At 46.2% G+C, this 21564-nt stretch overlaps 1 protein-coding gene across 1 annotated transcript in view; it reads right to left on the bottom strand.

Annotated features, from left to right (window-relative positions):
- arhgap5 (Rho GTPase activating protein 5) overlaps window positions 1-21564 on the bottom strand; it is a 65144-nt gene that overhangs the window by 27438 nt on the left and 16142 nt on the right. Inside the window, exon 3 of the mRNA XM_061744413.1 lies at window positions 19904-20057. Coding sequence (XP_061600397.1) covers window positions 19904-20057 — 154 coding nt within the window. The remainder of the gene's footprint in view (window positions 1-19903; window positions 20058-21564) is intronic.

The raw sequence follows: 21564 nt of genomic DNA, 5'->3' as shown, positions 1-21564 counted from the left end.
TGCTGGAGGACGGAACGTGGAGCTGGCTGGGCGCTGAAAGTAAATCATTAGACGTTTTAAACTCCTACTTGACTGTTCAACACCCACAAATGCTGGTGTTGTGTGTATCACCACCCCCCACCCCCCCAAGCCCTTTTAAACCCCCAGATTTAATCAGATTGGCATCATGTGTCATCATTCTGGCCATTTCACCATCTTTATTCTTCTTTCTGCATATTCAAACCAAAGGCTGTATCTGGAGAACTGGACTAACCTCCTGCCACGTCCTCAGACCAACCCACTGCCAGCCACAGCGGTCCGTTTGGAAAATTAACAGCACAACAAAACTAAGGCCCAATCCCAATACACCCCCTACTTTCTACCACAACCCCTAAAAATCAAGCCACAGATTTTAGGGCCCTTGTAATCTTCCCAGGGCCCAGTCCCAATACTCCCCCTACTCCTACTTTTCAGCACCACCCCTAAATTTTGCTTGCTACGTCACTGCGTGGTTTACGTTCAGGTACGTAAGCGACTGCGTAGTTACGTTTGCACATACGTCACACCATATCAGGAAGCTGAGAGCCAAAAGCTGTTTTAATTTCAGCTTAGGGCTGGGCGATATGGACCAAAAGTCATATCTCGATATTTTCTAGCTAAATGGCGATACTCGATATATATCTCGATATTTTTTATGTGCCTTAATTGGGGTTTCCCCCAAAGCATTATAGCATAGCATCTCTGTTAGCTTCATTTTTTCTGATCAAACCCTTAAAAAAACGGTCAGTTTTAATACAAAGCCTCGTGCCAAATGTCACACAGGTTCCTTTATTAACAGAGGTCTGCACAATATCAAAATGTATAAAACAAATGAAATAAAAATAAACTGCCTGCATATATAGAATAAAAATGCTTCTTGAATAAAATAAAACAAATATCCCTTTCCTGCATAACAATTAAATTAAAATATACTGTGTTATTAATACAATGTAGACAGTAACAGGCAGACTTTTCCACTGAGGTTGACAGTTGTGCAAATAACAAAACATTTGTGCAAATCTCAAATAAAACATTCAAGTCAATTTGTCACAAAATAAGCTATATCAAAATCATAAAAAAAAAAATGTAAAAATTTGTTTTTTTATTTATTTTTTTTTTTAAATCGATATAAACGATATTGTCTGGTACCATATCGTGTTTGAAAATATATCGATATATATTAAAATCTCGATATATCGCCCAGCCCTATTTCAGCTGTAGCGCTGTTAATATGCCACTTTATTAAGTTTTAATATTTTTTCAGGCGTAAAAGTAACCGTTACGATCCCCAACCTGGGCTCAGTTTATCCAAATAACGCCTGTTAAGAAATTTGATCTGATGTTTTGGGAGAAGAGCCGCCGGTCCAGGAGCAGCAGCAGCTCACGGCCGGGTCAACCTGCGCCGTCGTCCCGGGGGAGAAACCTGCAGTTCTGTGGAGAATTACCGCTGGCTGAAATAAATCATTTAGGAAGATAAATGTTGGTTTAATAGATGAAATCTAACAGTTGTAGCTACGCCCGTTAAGAAATTTGCTCCGAAAATTTCGAGATGAGAACAGCCTGCCGGCTCGGGAGCTGATTTACGGTTCTGCGTTAAATCGTAGGGTATGGCGTACGGCGCCGCGTAACCTACGCCGTAGTCTCTGCGTTGGTGTAACGCGGAACCATAAATCAGCCTTTATTCTGGGGAGGTTTGAAAAAGACTTCGCAACACCGAGCAAGCGAGTGATTATGTACATTCACTGAGTGAATATTATGAAAGTAAAATATATATTTCTCGCTAGAAATGTAATCAAAATGCATTTTTATGCAGAAACTGACTCAAAATATTGATTTTATTCACTAAAAATAAGAAATGTCCGCCATGGTTTTTTTTTTTATTCAGTCCGCAAATGAATACGAAAAGCATTGTGGGAAATTTTTTCTAGCCCTAGGTCAGCTAGTCAGCATCTGAAAACCCTTGCTGTGAAGGGCTAGATTGATATCCACTACCCTCGTTTAAGCCACTACACCTAGGTGAAAAGAGGAATTGGGACCCCACTACCCTCACGGGAAAGCGCAAAATTTAGGGGTAGTGAAGAAAAGTAGGACTAGGGTGGGGGGGGATTGGGACTGGCCCTAATTCTCTTTGAAGTATCAACATTCTCTCCTTTACCTTTATTCACTGTTCAGAAGTTATGCTCATAAGTCAATACAGCTCAGTGTTCAGTAGCAAAAATGATGACAGCCTTGGGCTTCCTCACCTACCAATCACAAATCCACACCCTTAATTACATACATTTATAGCTTTATGAAGGTTAACCTGACGTGATACAGGCCTTTTTAAGCCTGTGTAGCGGTAAAAATGACTATTTGCTGTTGTGTATAGACTGTTGAAGCTCATAGCTGTCATCATGATGGGCTTGCTGACAGGAAAAACAACAGGATTTGTCAGTATTCTAAGCTTCTTAGCTAATGCATTTACTAATCTACTAATTTACTAAGCTGATGCAATGAAATTCTGCTGTAATAACAAGATAAAATGTTTCCCTGGATTAAAGACAAAAGTAAAAAAATAAAACAACAAAAAAACAACATTCAAATTGACTGGAGCCTGAAATCCACTCTGTTTCCTTCCCGGCGTCGGGTAACGAGCAAGAAAATGTGAACACGTAGGATGTGGGTCAATGACGAATAAGGATTTTCAACAGGTCAATTTTAAAATAATAAAAAAAAGAATATCTATTGCAGTAGTTCAAACATTAAGAATGTTGTGTACGTAAATTCATATTAAAAATTTTAATTTTAGAGTTTTTTGTCAAGATGAATTGGCACTAGCGTTATGGTCATGTGGTGCAACCATGATTCATATTAAAATTAATTAATTTCCTTAACATCTTGACATCTTTTTTTTACAAGTTTTCAGTATTATACAAAAATGTCTTTTTTAATGGTCGCGCCACATGATATTTCATAAAATGGACGTCATCAGTCAAACTTTGTTTGTATATTATGATGGAAATATAAAACACAAATGTGTTGCAATCTTACACACTACAAGACAGTTCAGAAATCATGCCAGATAGAAGAAGATTGATTTAAAAACATTTAGAGTGATTTCAAAAAAAGTTTTCAAAACCAGAGTCCTGGTCGGACGGTTGCACCACATGACATTATGACGCCTAAAACAACAACAAAATCCCAAATAACTAGTATTTTTTGTAAAATTCAAGTGAGTCCATATGTGGGACAGGTAGTTCATATATCTGGTATTTTTTTTATCCATTTAAACCTTTTTTGAATTGAAAAAAGGTCTGTTTTTCAGAAAATATAGGCGTCACGTCATTGACCCATATTCATGCATCTCTCGACCTCTTGGCTGGCACTGTTCCTACCAAAGCATGTGCAGCAGGAAGCTACGTTACCACAGAAACCCGAGGCCTCAGAGAACCAATACCTTCAAATAAACCGGTAATGGACCAAATTGAGGGAAATAATAATAATTGAGGGGGTGCAGGGGTCGTCTGGGGCGTGTGCAGGACAGCTGGCAAGAAGGCCCTCTGCTTGTGATTGGGGTAGTTGCAAAAGGAGCGGGAGATTATGTAATATCATCGGAAAATACTGATAATTTTAGAAAATATGACAAAAACAAAAGTTGCCAACTGCAACTTTAACTGGCTGACAGGAAACAGCACGGAGGCCGTGTACAATAAGAGACAATGACTGTGTTTCCATGCATCAATAACCCTTTTAAAACCCGAATATTGGCAATAACCCAAATTTTCACGGCCATGTAAACACCAATAACCCCTTTGAATAACCCGAATTTGCTCATATTCAGGTTTTTAAAAACCCAATATGACCCCTGGGTTACTCCTTTAAAACCTGAATATTGGGTCATGTAAACACCAAACGGAATATCCCCATCAAACGGAACAGGAATTTGTTTTCTGCACATGCTCTGTTCACAAGGAATCCTGGTCTTTTGAGTCCAGGAAGTTCTTATAAACACGGAGAAACAAGACCAGGAGGAGACTAATCACTTCATAAATGTAATGAAGGATATGAACATTTCTGCATTTGTAGACGGTAGAAAGTACCGGGATAGAAGATTTACAAGAAGGTGAGAGAAAAGTTGCACGAAGCAGCATTTGTTTTGAATTTGGATTCAGGAAGAAGAAGCAGAAATTATGGGAATTGTGTCATGATGTTCTCTGTGCGTCGCTGGTTTGATCCAGATATCCCAAATGATTAATTACCATGGAAACGGAATATTCTGAATGTTTCAGTAACCGGAATATTAGCAATAACCCGGATTTTGACTGCATGTAAACGTAGTCAGTGAAGCAGGATTTATAACGGCCTGATGTGGGGGAAAGTGAGCTGAGCCATAAGGCCAAGCTTTCTGTTTACCTGTCCATCAACACTCCGACCGTCATCCAGGGTCAAGAACCGTAGTTAGTGACCAGAACAATAAGACTGCAGAGACCGGCAGCTGGAGTTAATGGATGGACTCTCCCTTATGGAGCTTTTCCACTAGTACCTACTCAGCCCGATTCCATTCGCCCTAGTTTCTTTTCAATACCCAGATCAGAAGTAGGAGGTTGGAGTGAAGCATGATAACCACTTTAACCTTTTCAGTTTGTCTCGGTCGGCGCTGCTGAAAAGTCAGTTTGTAGCTTTGAGCAGACATGGACTGAGAAAGCTCCGGGTAGATTTTGACATTCCTCGTGGCCCCGTCTAGCTCTCTGGATATTTTCCTCAGCCACCAGGTTTAAGGAGGTCTCCACCTCAGAATTTGACCATGGAACAGATTTCTGCGCTGCCATTGTTCTTGGAAAAAAATAAAGAAGCCGTAAGTCTCTCTTGAAACGATGTCACATCCTGACTCAGACGTCTGACTCCAACCCCCCGACCAATCGGTGGCCTGTAGTGTGATGATGTCAGATACAGCCGACTCAGCAGCTTAGAACCTCGGTAGAATAGTTACAGAAAAGTATCTACTCGGCACGTTAGACCCCTAGTGGAAAAGAACCAAACTGAGTGGAGGAGAGTCGGGCTGAGTAGGTACTAGTGGAAAAGCTCCCTTATGGCGCTTTTCCACTAGCACCTACTCAGCACGACTTGATCAGCCACACCCCCGTTTTGCACTTCTCCACTAGGGGCCGAGGCGGGTGGAGACGTGACGAGTTGATACTTTTCTGTAACTACTCTGCTGAGGTTCTAAGCTGCTGAGTCGGCTGTATCTGACATCATCACACTACAGGCCACCGATTGGTCGGGGGGTTGGAGTCAGACGTCTGAGTCAGGAGGAGGAAATCAGAGAAAGAGACTCTGACGGATTCTTGTTCATTTTATTCTACCAGCAACAGCAGCAAAAGTCTGTTTCTGATCCAACTCTGAGGTGCAGATGTTCATAAACCTGGTGCTGAGGAGAGAATTAAAAAGATCTAGACGGAGATAAGGAACGACCAGATCTACCAGGAGCTCTGTCTCTTCATAGCTGCTCACGGCTCCAGCTGACTCTTCAGCAGCGCCGAGACAAACTAACAAAATTAAAAATCCTCGCCACTTGAAGCTTCTCTCTCTCTCATTTTTTAACTTGATATGGAACACGAGCCACAGATCCAGCAGCACATCTATCATCTCCTCCAGGTTCTACATCTTAAGTATTGTCTTGTCCGTCTAGATCACACAATCAAATACGTCACAGCAGCTTCACTCCAACCTCCTACTTCTGATCTGGGTGTTTAAAAGAAACAAGGGCAATGTGAGTCGAGTCGTGCTGAGTAGGTATTTGTATAAAAGCGCCATTTGTTCATCAGCTGGCCTGGACGGATGGACGGGTGGACGGATGGACGGCTCTGTGTTGCAGATTTCTCAGGACCACGTTGTGATAAACACAAGCTTCAGGACGCTACACAGGACGTTAAGCACACTCTGCAAATGAATACTACTCACAGTGACATTAAAAGGGTGCGGTGCATGCTAATGCACACAGACTCCTGAAGGAAAAATGATTGCACGAATGTGCAGGTAAAATAGCTCACTTTTCCCTGCGGGAGTATTAACACAGATTTTCCCACAATCCCTCAGCTAACAAATGAGCCTAGCTTTGTGGCCTGGAAGTCATTCTGCTGCACGTTCCTCCAGAGAGAGTGGAGAGAAAGAAGGTGTGTCAGAAAACCAGCACGGCTTTATGATTACACAAGGAATGACCCAGGTTGAGCACTTCCATTGGCCTTTTTTCCTTTTATCACACTCAAGACTGAGGTTAACGGTCTGGTGGAGTCATCAGTTTCTCTGTTGCCGTGTTAATTTATTCAACGAGCAGCCCGCCACACAACCCAGGGTCAATATAAATCAATATGGAGACAGCAATAGACTGGGACGGTGTGCGTGTTATGATGTATGTGCACACATGAATATGATTTAATAGCTGGGTCCATTAGGTAACAGCTCCACCCGGCCCCAGCAGGTAACAAAGACACATCTGCTGCTCGTTTCCAGAACAGCGTCTTAATAATACAACACAAGAGCTCAGATCGTGTTCAAACATGCAGAATTTACTCTTCACCAATAAGAGTTTCGTCAGGCGAACAGTTTCTGTTTCTGTCTGACTCTGCACGGTTACAGGATGATGCAAATTTCTCTGCAGTTGCATCACCAGGCTAGATAACCCTGTAAACTCTGAAACACATTAGCAAGGGCTGGAACGTGCTGCTTTTATTCTGGGAAACACAAGCATCTCTTTACATCTCTGAATAAATGAAGGCACACTGGGCTTAGAACGAGAAGACGCAGCGATGATGGGGGGAGGGGGGGGGGGGTCGGGTGCTACGGCAATAACCTTTTCTAACCGGAATATTAGCAATAACCCGGTTGCGCACGGCCATGTAAACACCAATAAACACCAATAACCCCTTTGAATAACCGGAATTTGCTCATATTCCGGTTTTTAAAAACCTGAATATGACCCCTGGGTTACTCCTTTTAAAACCTGAATATTGGGTCATGTAAACGCCAAACGGAATATCCCCATCAAACGGAACAGGAATTTGTTTTCTGTTCTTTTGCAAGGAATCCTGGTCTTTTGAGTCCAGGAAGTTCTTATAAACACGGAGAAACCAAGACCAGGAGGAGACTAATCACTTCATAAATGTAATGAAGGATATGAACATTTCTGCATTTGTAGACGGTAGAAAGTACCGGGATAGAAGATTTACAAGAAGGTGAGAGAAAAGTTGCGCGAAGCAGCATTTGTAGGAACGCCAGACCAGATCAAGCTCCGCTGGAAGACGCTGGAAAAAGCGACTTCTACCGCCGTGCTGCTGTTATTGTTGTTGTTTTGGATTTGGATACAGGAAGAAGAAGCGGAAATGACTGGAATTGTGTCATGATGTTCTCCGTGCGTCGCTGGTTTGATCCAGGTATCCCAAATGATTAATTACCATGTTTACGGGGATAACCGTGTTTGCTCACGCATGGAAGCAGATTATCGTATTTTCGCGACCATAAGGCGTACATAAAATTCTTTTTTCTTTTTAAAAATGTGCTGCGCGCCCAATGAAATGGTGCGCCGTATCTATTACCTGTATTACGGTAATGTGAGGCGGAGCCACCATGAGAACGGTAAAGGGAGAAGGGGGCGGGTGAAGCACCCGTGAGTTGCGGACGTGAATGAGATCATCCTCAGACTGAAAGCAGTAGCGCTGGCGGAAGAAATGAAAATTGAACATTTTCATGGAGGTCCGTCTTGGTGCTTTCGCTTCATGAACGGTACCAGCGCAGCAGCAGCGCCCGGCGGATTACATGGAAAAGATGGAGAGCTTCCACTCATTCTGCAGCCGACACATCACCGACAAACACATACAGCCCAGACACATCACCAACATGGACGGGGTGCCGCTCACATTCCACATGCCGGTGAATCACACGGTGGTGGAGTTAACGGGGACCCGCGCGGTGATAGACGGGACCAGCGCGGTGGATAGACGGGACCAGCGCGGTGGATAGACGGGACCAGCGCGGTGGATAGACGGGACCAGCGCGGTGGATAGACGGGACCAGCGCGGTGGATAGACGGAACCAGCGCGGTGGATAGACGGAACCAGCGCGGTGGATAGACGGAACCAGCGCGGTGGATAGACGGAACCAGCGCGGTGGATAGACGGAACCAGCGCCGGGGAGAGAAGGGACCCGCGCGGTGGATAGACGGGACCAGCGCTGAGGCAGGTCTATGTGCGGCGACCCAGTGTTTTTTTTTCACACATCATGCGTGGGCTAACGCCTCTGCTGGGACTGTTGTTCGGGCTTTTGCAAAAGCCGGCATTTCCGAGGCGCCGCACGGCACAGAAAGTGACTCTGACAGCGAGGAAATTCGGACTAGCACAGCTGAATTAGCGGAGCTCTTTAATGCAGACACAGAAGTAGAGGACTTTGAAGGGTTTGATTAATGTAAAAACTGAAATAAAATACAATCAAACTAAGTTTTGCTCCCGCTCTATTTTTAAATAAGCACACTTGTGTGCTTGTGTGTGTGTTCTGCAGCGCGTGTGTGTGTTTTGCGGCGCGCGTGTGTGTTTTTTGCGGCGCGCGTGTGTGCAGCTCCGTGTCTGTAGACGGCGCCTTTTGGGTCGGGGCGCCGTATGTGTGTTTTAAATCCAAAAATTACACACAAAAATGAGGGTGCGCCTTTTCACACGGTGCGCCGAATGGTCGTGAAAATACGGTATTCCCAATGTTTCAATAACCGGAATATTGACCTTAACCTGAATTTTGACTGCATGTAAATGTAGTCAATGACTGGTGAAAAGGTCGGGCAAGTGGATAAATCAGTTATTCACAAATCTCCTGTTCAGAAAAATGTGTCAGGTTACTGTGCGGGGTTTAAAAGCAGCACAAGATTTCAAACATAAAAATACCATCTTAGTAACAATGCTACACATCAAACTGATCCTGCAAAGGATTCTGGGTCTGCAGAGGACAAATAATGTGTTCGTAACAAGCTCACTGCATTTTCTCTATTGCCAACAAAATAAAATGTTGTGCAGCAGGATGGAGAGAAGTAATAGCTCCAAGGGAAACCCACACATTTGTTTCCTCAGTATATTTTCTGAATTGGTGTCGCGCATCGATTTTTCATTTTCACTCTAATTCTTGCTGGATGTAACACAAAATAATACCGTTCATACTTTTATTTTTCTACCTCTCTGTCTTTAACCTATTGGATTTGGATACAGGAAGAAGAAGCAGAAATGACTGGAATTGTGTCATGACGTTCTCCGTGCGTCGCTGGTTTGATCCAGGTATCCCAAATGATTAAATACCATGTTTACGGGGATAACCCTGTTTGCTCACGCATGGAAGCAGATTATCGTATTTTCGTGACCATAAGGCGTACATAAAATTCTTTTTTCTTTTTAAAAATGTGCTGCGCGCCCAATGAAACGGTGCGCCGTATCTATTACCTGTATTACGGTAATGTGAGGCGGAGCCACCATGAGAACGGTAAAGGGAGAAGGGGGCGGGTGAAGCACCCGTGAGTTGCGGACGTGAATGAGACCATCCTCAGACTGAAAGCAGTAGCGCTGGCGGAAGAAATGAAAATTGAACATTTTCATGGAGGTCCGTCTTGGTGCTTTCGCTTCATGAAACGGTGCCAGCGCAGCAGCAGCGCCCGGCAGATTACATGGAAAAGATGGAGAGCTTCCACTCATTCTGCAGCCGACACATCACCGACAAAGGCATCCAGCCCAGACACATCACCAACATGGATGGGGTGCCGCTCACATTCCACATGCCGGTGAATCACACGGTGGTGGAGTTAACGGGGACCCGCGCGGTGATAGACGGGACCAGCGCGGTGGATAGACGGGACCAGCGCGGTGGATAGACGGGACCAGCGCGGTGGATAGACGGGACCAGCGCGGTGGATAGACGGAACCAGCGCGGTGGATAGACGGAACCAGCGCGGTGGATAGACGGAACCAGCGCCGGGGAGAGAAGGGACCCGCGCGGTGGATAGACGGGACCAGCGCGGTGGATAGACGGGACCAGCGCTGAGGCAGGTCTATGTGCGGCGACCCAGTGTTTTTTTTTTTTCACACATCATGCGTGGGCTAACGCCTCTGCTGGGACTGTTGTTCGGGCTTTTGCAAAAGCCGGCATTTCCGAGGCGCCGCACGGCACAGAAAGTGACTCTGACAGCGAGGAAATTCGGACTAGCACAGCTGAATTAGCGGAGCTCTTTAATGCAGACACAGAAGTAGAGGACTTTGAAGGGTTTGATTAATGTAAAAACTGAAATAAAATACAATCAAACTAAGTTTTGCTCCCGCTCTATTTTTAAATAAGCACACTTGTGTGCTTGTGTGTGTGTTCTGCAGCGCGTGTGTGTGTTTTGCGGCGCGCGTGTGTGTTTTTTGCGGCGCGCGTGTGTGCAGCTCCGTGTCTGTAGACGGCGCCTTTTGGGTCGGGGCGCCGTATGTGTGTTTTAAATCCAAAAATTACACACAAAAATGAGGGTGCGCCTTTTCACACGGTGCGCCGAATGGTCGTGAAAATACGGTATTCCCAATGTTTCAATAACCGGAATATTGACCTTAACCTGAATTTTGACTGCATGTAAATGTAGTCAATGACTGGTGAAAAGGTCGGGCAAGTGGATAAATCAGTTATTCACAAATCTCCTGTTCAGAAAAATGTGTCAGGTTACTGTGCGGGGTTTAAAAGCAGCACAAGATTTCAAACATAAAAATACAATCTTAGTAACAATGCTACACATCAAACTGATCCTGCAAAGGATTCTGGGTCTGCAGAGGACAAATAATGTGTTCGTAACAAGCTCACTGCATTTTCTCTAATGCCAACAAAATAAAATGTCGTGCAGCAGGATGGAGAGAAGTAATAGCTCCAAGGGAAACCCACACATTTGTTTCCTCAGTATATTTTCTGAATTGGTGCCGCGCATTGATTTTTCATTTTCACTCTAATTCTTGCTGGATGTAACACAAAATAATACCGTTCATACTTTTATTTTTCTACCTCTCTGTCTTTAACCTATGCTGTTATCTCCTGGGAAGCAGGAAGTAATCATTTCCACTACTACTGCTACTACATTATTAAGCATATTTTGTCACACGTTTCAGTTTTGATCCAAATTCAAGAAGCAAGAATCAATAAGAGTATCGATAAATAGGGAATTGGAGGAGCAATATTGGTATCAGAAAAACCCTAACGAGTCCCATCCATACAAGGCAGGCTGTTATTTTTGGAAAGGCAAAGTGATGACAGGGGGAGAAAAGTGAAGAAGAGAAGATGATGGCTTAGAAAGACGGAAGAGAGAAAAGCAGAACATGAGGGAGATAAGAGTGCAGGACCTGACAGGCAGGGAGGGGAGATAAGCAGGGAGAAGGGATGAAAGAGAAACGGGATGAGGATGGGGGGGTGCGGACGAGGGGATGAAGGAGAAGAGGATGGCAGAAGGAGAAGACATAGCTGGAAGAAGGACGAGATGGAGTGGAGGAGAAATTAAGTGGGAAGGGCAAAGCAGGACACAATGAGAGGTGGACAGAGGAGGGGAAGGGAGGATGAGTGAGCAGGGCGAGGGGATTAAGTGAGAGAATGGAGGAATGCATTGAGAGGCAAAAGGATGTCGTTGAAAAAGGAGCGGTGGAGAGAGGATGGAGCAAAAGGCTGGGGGGGGCAAAGGGTTGTATGGTGCCAAGGTGGGGGACGCAAAAGTGGAAAAGACAAGATGAGAGGGAAAGGGAACAGAGGACAGCAGAGGAGCTCCGGCGGGATGGTGGTGGTGTTCTGGAGCTGGTCACTGTGCTGCCAGGTCGTGGTCAGCGCTGGGGGCGTGGAGGACAGGAGACTTTAGACACACTAAATGAGGCCAACAGAAGGGCTGCTCAGAGCTCTAATGGAGGAGTGGACTGCTGGTGAACCCCGCAGGACACACTCCTGTCACACACACACTCCCCGTCACACACACACACCCCGTTACACGCACACTCCCCGCAGGACACACTCCACGCAGGACACACTCCCCGTCACGCACGCACTCCCCGTCACGCACGCACTCCCCGTCACGCACGCACTCCCCGTCACGCACGCACTCCCCGTCACGCACGCACTCCCCGTCACGCACGCACTCCCCGTCACGCACGCACTCCCCGTCACGCACACTCCCCGTCACACACACTCCCAGTCACACACACTCCCCCCGTCACACACACACTCCCCACACACACACTCTCCCCGTCACACACACTCTCCCCGTCACACACACTCTCCCCGTCACACACACTCTCCCCGTCACACACACACTCCCCGTCACACACGCACTCCCCGTCACACACGCACTCCCCGTCACACACGCACTCCCCGTCACACACGCACTCCCCGTCACACACGCACTCCCCGTCACACACGCACTCCCCGTCACACACGCACTCCCCGTCACACACGCACTCCCCGTCACACACACTCCCCTTCACACACACTCCCCGTCACACACACTCCCTTTCAAACACTCCCAGTCACACACACTCCCCCCGTCACACACACACTCCCCACACACACACTCTCCCCGTCACACACACTCTCCCCGTCACACACACTCTCCCCGTCACACACACTCTCCCCGTCACACACACTCTCCCCGTCACACACACTCTCCCCGTCACACACACTCTCCCCGTCACACACACTCTCCCCGTCACACACACTCTCCCCGTCACACACACACTCCCCGTCACACACACACTCCCCGTCACACACACACTCCCCGTCACACACACACTCCCCGTCACACACACTCTCCCCGTCACACACACTCCCCGTCACACACACTCTCCCCGTCACACACACTCTCCCCGTCACACACACACTCCCCGTCACACACACACTCCCCGTCACACACACACTCCCCGTCACACACACACTCCCCGTCACACACACTCCCCGTCACACACACTCTCCCCGTCACACACACTCCCCGTCACACACCAGATGACTGCCCCGGAGCCAGGGGGCGTAGTGCTGGCTCTCACTCACCCTTTATCCCTCTCTCTGCGCAGCCTGCCTGCGTTACTTCTGTTAACCACCATCATCACCATTCTTCTCCTCTCCTCTTCCCTTCCTCTCTTCTCAATTTCCATTTTTATTTATTATAAGTATCTCATAGCTATCATTTTTGTCCATCGCTCCTGTAGTTTCTTGTGCTGGCCCCCCTTTTCTCTCTTTTGTACATGGTGCAGCATCCTCTGCCGGTGGTGAAGAGCATCTCTGAATGCACAACACCGGATCCTGCAGCGTGGGAGTGGAGGGGCAGGGTAACGGCCCGGTCAGGCGGGGGAGAGATTAGTCCCTCAAGACTCCTCTCCCTGGCCCTGCCCCTTCTCAACCTTTCCCCGACCCTGCACCCCAACCTGGGGCTTGCTGATTGGGCCGGAGCTTCGGGAGCTGCCTGCTGGCCTGCGGTCCCCACCCCCGGTCATCCCGCAGCTGCTTCCACCTGCCTGCTATCCCCACCCCCGGTCATCCCGCTGCTTCATCCACCTGCCTGCGGTCCCCACCCCCGGTCATCCCGCTGCTGCTTCCACCTGCCTGCTATCCCCACCCCCGGTCATCCCGCTGCTTCATCCACCTGCCTGCGGTTCCCACCCCCGGTCATCCCGCTGCTGCTTCCACCTGCCTGCGGTCCCGTTGCTGCTTCCACCTGCCTGCTGTCCCCACCCCCGGTCATCCCGCTGCTGCTTCCACCTGCCTGCGGTCCCCACCCCCGGTCATCCTGTTGCTGCTTCCACCTGCCTGCTGTGTGCTGTTGACGTCCCCGACCCCCAAGTTTTTACCTGCCATTGTTTATGTAATAATTGCTCGGGGGTTCATGTTCTGGCCACCGCTCCAGCTGTCCCTTCTGTCCCTTCTGTCCTCCCTGTCCCCTCAGGACAGACCCGGTCCAGCGAGTTTACAATCCCCCGGTCTGGATCAACACGCTCGTCTTCAACACGTACAAACACCCGGACACATTTGCAAAATACTAAAACATAATCACAGACCTGTACTGAACGCACGCACGCACTCCCCGCAGGGCGGGCACGCACGCACGCACGCACGCACGCACGCACGCACGCACGCACGCACGCACTCCCCGCAGGGCGGGCACGCACGCACGCACGCACGCACGCAGGCACTCCCCGCAGGGCGGGCACGCACGCACTCACTCCCCGCATGGCGGGCAAGCACGCACTCCCCGCAGGGCGGGCGGGCAGGCACGCACGCACGTGCACGGCCCACCAGCCCGCAGGTGCACGGCCCACCAGCCCGCAGGTGCACGGCCCACCAGCCCGCAGGTGCACGGCCCACCAGCGCACGGCCCACCGGCCCGCAGGTGCACGGCCCACCAGCGCACGGCCCACCGGCCCGCAGGTGCACGGCCCACCGGCCCGCAGGTGCACGGCCCACCGGCCCGCAGGTGCACGGCCCACCGGCCCGCAGGTGCACGGCCCACCGGCCCGCAGGTGCACGGCCCACCGGCCCGCAGGTGCACGGTCCACCAGCCCGCAGGTGCACGGTCCACCGGCCCGCAGGTGAACGGTCCACCGTCTGTTTGGGAGACCGCGGTTCACAGAGGACACAGACGAGTGTCCTCCCTCTGTGTCTTCATATCAGCAGTCTGTTTCCCGTCGTGTCGGGTTGTAGTTTCTGAAAGCTCACTGCTGTGCAGAGCAGCTTCTCCAAATGTTGACCCATTTTCAGAAAGGCTTGTAAAAGCAGGACTTCCACCTGCTGTGTTGAGTGGGATCCAGAAACGCTTGCAGGTGATATTATAGTATCCAAAACTGTTGACTAATCAACATGAAAGCAATGCTATTAAATCCCACGTTAAAGAGCTTGTGTGAAAACAGCTCTCAGTCGTGCACACGGAAACATTCAAGAGCACCAAACACTATTTCCGAATGCTGGCTGTCATTTATTATTTATGCACGTATAGATACAGATATGACTGTTTTTCCTCCAACTAATGATGTGCACACAGAAAGGTGGTCCCATCAGGTCACCTGCTGCTTAAATGGCTCTCAGAAAGCATTCAACAATCGCTGCACTTAGACTGGTTAGCTGGGAGGAGGTCTCTCCCTCACCATCCTGCTGTAAAGACTACAGCACTCAACATAAGCAGACACCTAAAACAGTAGCCGGGTTGGCCAGCCTGGGAGCTCCTCTGCATGCTCCTGGAACAGCTGCAGGATGGATGGAGGAAATACGTTTGGTGCCACATGTGGACTGTGGGTGCTTAGCAGCGGTGAAGTCAGAAAGCAAGAGGAACATGAAAGGCCTCCAGGATGGGAGAAACTGCAGCAAATGTATTGGCGCTTTTCCACCAGCACCAACTCAGCCCGACTCGCCTCGGTTTGGTTCTTTCCCACTAGGGGTCTAACGTGCAGAGTAGATACTTTTTCTGTATCTATTCTGCCGAGGTTCTAATGGCACTTTTGCACTAGGACTTACTCGGCCCGACTCGGCTCGTCACGCCTTTACCTGACTCTATTCGTTTGTTTTTCCACAGCCAGGTGAGAAGCGGGCAGGTTGGGGTGAAGCTGCTGTGACGTACTCGATTGCGCAAACGCTTTGTTCATGTCGGCGCTGATGAGAAATCAGCTGGAGCCGCGAGCGGCTGAGAGTAAAACAGCCCGTCTACATCCCTTTTTTAATTCTCTCCTCGGCCACCAGGTTTATGAACATCTGCACCTCAGAGTTGGATCACCAAACAGACGTTTTGCGCTTTATAATAAAATCGCAGCGAGCCGCGGGTCGCTCTCGCTCTGACTCCCGCTTCCTGATTCAAACGTCTGACCAATCAGAGGCGCGGAGGGTGATGACGGCCCCGCCCCCGACCAATCAGTGGCGCGGAGGGTGGTGATGTCGGAAATAGTCCCTGCTCAGCCCTGAGATAGAACCTCACTGAAATGGTTACAGAAATAGTATCGGCTTGGAGCGGCTCTGCCCGCCTCAGCCCGAATGCAAAAGCGCAAAACGGGGCCGTGGCGGGTAGAACCGAGGAGAAGCGATACTAGTGCAAAAGGGCCATAAGCGGCTGAGTCAGCTGTATCTGACATCATCACACTACAGGCCACCGATTGGTCGGGGGGTTGGAGTCAGACGTCTGAATCAGGAGGAGGAAATCAGAGAAAGAGACTCTGACGGATTCTGGTTCATTTTATTCAACCAGCAACGGCAGCAAAAGTCTGTTTCATGATCCAACTCTGAGGGTCAGATGTTCATAAACCTGGTGCTGAGGAGAGAATTAAAAAGGGATCTAGACGGAGATAAGGAACGACCAGATCTACCAGGAGCTCTGTCTCTTCATAGCTGCTCACGGCTCCAGCTGACTTTTCAGCAGCACCGAGAAAAACTACAAAAAAAAAAAAAAAGCGTTGCCGCTTGAATGTGTTGAATGTGTATGAATGTTGGTGGTGGTCTGAGGGGCCGTTTGGCGCGATATGGCAGCCACGCGTCCGTCAGTCTGCCCCAGGGCAGCTGTGGCTACAAAACGCTACAAAACTACCGGTGAGAATGTGTATGAATGAATAATGGTCTCTGTAAAGCTCTGGGTGCCTTGAAGGAGCTATATAAAACCAAGCCATTATTATTATTATTGAAGCTTCTCTCACTCTCATTTTAATTTACTTGATATCAAACACAAGCCACAGATCCAGCAGCACATCTATCATCTCCTCCAGGTTCTACATCTTTACTGTTGTTGTCTTCTCCGTTTAGATACACAATCAAATACGTCACAGCAGCTTCACTCCAACCTCCTACTTCTCATCTGGGTATTGAAAAGAAACGAGGGCAAGACAAGTCTGGCTGAGTAGGTACTAGTGGAAAAGCTCCATAAGTGAGGGTGGTGGACAAACCCTCCAGCTACATCAGCAGTAGCACACAAACACTGGTCCGTGCATGGCGTTGTGCACAGCATCGTGCACGGCATCGTGCACGGCATCGTGCACGGCATCCTGCACGGCATCGTGCACGGTGAGGCATATTCAAATTCAAAAATTGTTTATTGATCTCTGTAGGGAAATTAATTCAATGTCATCAATATGCAAAATCCTCCCACTGTGCTACCGATGTTAGAAAAAGCCTGAGAAACCTGCATACATTTATTTAAAAACAGAATGTTTAATTCTTTTTCTAGATATTTGATTCCATTTAATAAAAGCCTAGTGTTTTATGAAGGAGAGAAGCAGGTGCCTCTTTGAGCAGCTCCGTATCTGAGCAGGTATCAGCCCGGCTCGTCCTTCACACGTCTGAAAGCGCATCGTTCTGCACCATTAAACTCCACCAGTCCAAAAACAATCAGATCCTTGTCTCCCAAACTGTAACATGATCCAAACCGTGACGTATGTGATCCGATACGGTGAAGCAAAGCCTCATGGGACTGGTAATGTTTCAGTTCTGGTCATTAGCAGGGTTAGGAGGAGTACAGGGATATTTCTGACATTTAAACGTTTTTCACTGGGCACTAAATATTTATCTGAAGTTCTGCGTTTGGAGTTGTGAGCTGTTTTGAAGAGCAGAGAACAGAAATCCCTTTCTCCTCTAATCAGAGTAGTAAGAGCTGGAAGAGATAACAACCGGAAGGACTGAGTCTCTCTCTCTCTGTCTCATACAGAAACATTTCTGGGCTTTTGTTTCCTCTTATTTACACCTGATTGTACAATCATTTATATATTTTCAATGCCCATTTCAGTCCTCTTCATGGAGGGTCTGTGACCTGGAGGGAGTAAACTCCACTGCATCATGGGGTCACACGAAAACAGAAACAGTGAACACAAACACATTTCTGACCATCCTGACTGACTGAGCCAAAACCCTTAAATATGTGTTTAAATAAAACTAAATCAAATACATAGGAGTTCCTCAAAGCCAAAAAGCTTGATGGCCAGTTTTGACCAACATTTCATTCCCTTCAAGGTATAAAAGATGCAAATATAAGGAGCTCGACTTGGTGCAGACTGGTACACTTTTTAGCCGTTTTAAAGTCCTAAGATGTCAGTAAAACTGGAAACTTACTATTCTCACCTGTTCTTTAGCCATTAAAGCACTTCCAAAGAAATATCAGCTTTACTATTTAATACCATTTGCTAAAACTAGGTTAGAAACCTTGAGTTAGAAAAGCTTGAGTAGATGTGATTATTTAACATCCTGTGCTACGGCTAATGGGTTGGCATATAAAATATGACTGGAATAGACTTTCCATCAACTTCAACCATTAGTGAACATTTTTGTCATATATATATATATATATATATATATATATATATATATATATATATATATATATACACACACACACACACACACACACATACATAAATACATACATATAAACATACTTATAGTATACTTTTACTCATTTTAAATCTGATTTAATTCTAATTCTGAATTAAAGAGGAATTAAACTCTCCATGTAAACGCACCCATTCACTCACTGTGGTTGCTGGAAAGCAACACAGCAGCTGGTGCACACACATGTGTGAGCTTACAGCTGAAAGGAGATATATACATATGTATATTTATAACTAATTCCACAACAGGTCTTGAAGGCTACAGAAAGTCTCAAAAATCCAATTAAAAAAAAATGCGTCTACAGGTACTTTAAAAGAAAAAGCTTCCATAAGGCCATCAGGCAGGAGATGCTTTTACTACTTAGAGCTCATTTTAAGTATTTTAAGTGGAAAAGAGCACTGGACTGTGTGAAAATACATAATGTAACAATCTCATAAAATATTGAATGCGATTAAAATATTGATGGGCCATGCTCAAAAGTACATGGAGAGAATGACTTCTTATTCACATTTTCAGTGAAGTTTACCCCAGCAATTTAAAAAAGGAGCACTATTATTTGAGTTATTTACGTTTGTCAGCACTAGAAAGGTCCCCCAGCAGGATCTGAACAGAACCAGTGAATGGGGCTGCAGCAGAACCAGCTACAGGACTGTCTCAGAAAATTACAATACTGTGATAAAGTTCTTTATTTTCTGTAATGCAATTAAAAAAACAAAAATGTCATACATTCTGGATTCATTACAAATCAACTGAAATATTACAAGCCTTTTTATTATTTTAATATTGCTGATTATGGTTTACAGTTTAAGATTAAGATTCCCAGAATATTCTAATTTTTTGAGACAGGATATTTGAGTTTTCTTAAGCTGTAAGCCATGATCAGCAATATTAAAATAATAAAAGGCTTGCAATATTTCAGTTGATTTGTAATGAATCCAGAATGTATGACATTTTTGTTTTTGTAATTGCATTACAGAAAATCACAATATTCTAATTTTCTGAGACAGTCCTGTAGGTTACACAACTGTTTTATTCTCATCCACACCAAATACTGAACGACAAAGATGAAGTGCAGCACCAGGGAATAATCAAAGCTGTCACGTTGGCACCGTCTCCTTTCCAGGGTACAACTGACTGATTGTTTACATGTCCTTGAGTGGAAATCCCTCTGCTGCCATGCATTCATGCATTATTTATTCTCCTTTCTTAAATCTCAGTGATCTTTTACCATCTTTTGTGATGGGTCCAGTGGTGCGTTGGCAGTGTGTCCGATGCTGAGCCAATAAAGCTTATGTAAATTAAACTGGTTTCTTGGCAGGTGAGCCAGCAGGAAACAAGCCTGGCAGGTTAAGATCAGGGCCGACGTTAGGATCCTAGATCTTAGATTTCACCTCTAAAGACCCTCTGGAAAGATGCGATCACAAACTAAACATCAGCTGTCCAGGAAAACAACAGTAAAACTGAACACGTACACTTGAAACAACAGAAAAAAATTGGGGTTTAACCTGAAACATGTTGCCATGAGCAGGTAAAGTGTCTCACTCACCTGTGAGCTCGATGTAGTCGACACACTTCTCAATAAAGAGTGGGATGGGACGCTCGGGGGTCACCAGGCTCTGCAGGGGAATGCCAAAGTAGTTGCTTTCCCATGTTCTCCGAGTGGGCGGGTACAGAGGCTTTGGGGGCTTGGACGATTTGGGCTGTGAAGAAGAAGAAAGGATGAGTGAGAAGGCAAAGTGAGAAGCTAAGATGTTCCTGCTGTCTGAGAAATGATGTTCCCCATTAATCCTAAACTTGGTTAGCTGCCACCAGCTGCTCCTGTCTATGCAGCTACATATCACAACATATTCAAAGGGGATTTTCAGGACAACAATTAATAGTCCCTGAACAAAAAGGACTCAGATGCAAATGCTGCCCTCCAGAGCTAAATGAACATTCACTCACTGTGGTGGCTAAAAAAAAAAAACACACAGGATAATCCACTGCTGCATAGGAGATATGTACAAATATATATACCGTACTAGGGCTGTCAAAGTTAAGACACGATTAACGCGCTGGATAAAAAAAAAAAAAGCGCATTATCTAATTTCTGGCGGTGGACGGCACCGTAGCCTGAGGAAAAGTATGGTGGACTACTGCGTGAACTTTTTTGAAAAGCGAGGAAAGATGGAGAATGAAAAGGGACTTTTGAACGGCAAGTAGTTTTTGTATCACCTTCAGGTCCCACTCAGGAGAAGAGGATATTTTTGTGAGGTTAGACATAATTACATGGAAAATTACAAATACATTGAGCCGCTTAAAAAAAAACAAGGAATCTTAAGTTAGTCTTTACAAGTGTAAAGTTGGGGAATACATTGTTGTTGTATTTATGAAGGAATGTTACATTCAGGTCAAAAGCTTTTTTTTGTGGAAAGTTGAATAAACATTGGCATAAAGCAGCATATTTGCCCAGTCAACAGTATTAAAAACAAAAAAAATACCTTAAAAGGTAATTTAGAACAAATTTTAAAAAATGTATCGTTTGACAGCCCTAATATACATACATATATATATATATATATATATATATATATATATATATATATATATATATATATATATATAACAAATAGGATGAAAGGCAAAGCGAGCACGCGGAAACACTGGGTGGAAGAAGGGATGAAGAATACAAAAGAAAAGAGAGGCAAGATGATGAAAAATAAGAATCTAAGGAGCAGACAGCACGCTGGAGGATGCAAATAAGAGGATACAGTGAGAAAAGAGGAGGCAGTTGAAAAAGAAGGGAGAAAAGTAAAGAAAATAAAAAAAAGAGGAAGTGAAAATGGTGGAAATGGGAAAGAGTCATTTAAAAAGGGAACTAAGAGAGAGATGAGGTCAAGAGAGGAAGAAACTAAATTGAGTAGAGAACAAGAATACGTGACAGAAAGAGGGAGATGAGAACTAGATCTAGAAAAGGAGCACAAGGTGGTGGGAAAAGAAAAAAAGGAATGAAAGATGAGGTAACACATAAGACACGAGGGAGAGCTGAGGGGGTGAAGAGGAGGCTGACGACATCAGAGGAATTGGGAAATCAGGGAATAGATCAAAAAATATCTTTGTTGGGATGAAGGAAACAGAGGAGACGGCAGGGGAGGGTTTCACAGGAACAAAATAAGACGTAAAAGGACAGTGTTCCTGCAGAAGTGAAGATGGGACAGGTAGCAAGGT

Source organism: Cololabis saira, chromosome 16 (assembly GCF_033807715.1).
Source record: "Cololabis saira isolate AMF1-May2022 chromosome 16, fColSai1.1, whole genome shotgun sequence".
NCBI classification, from domain to species: Eukaryota; Metazoa; Chordata; class Actinopteri; order Beloniformes; family Belonidae; genus Cololabis; species Cololabis saira.
The sequence above is the reverse complement of the archived record's forward strand: the minus strand, read 5'-3'. Positions and strand labels throughout refer to the sequence as shown.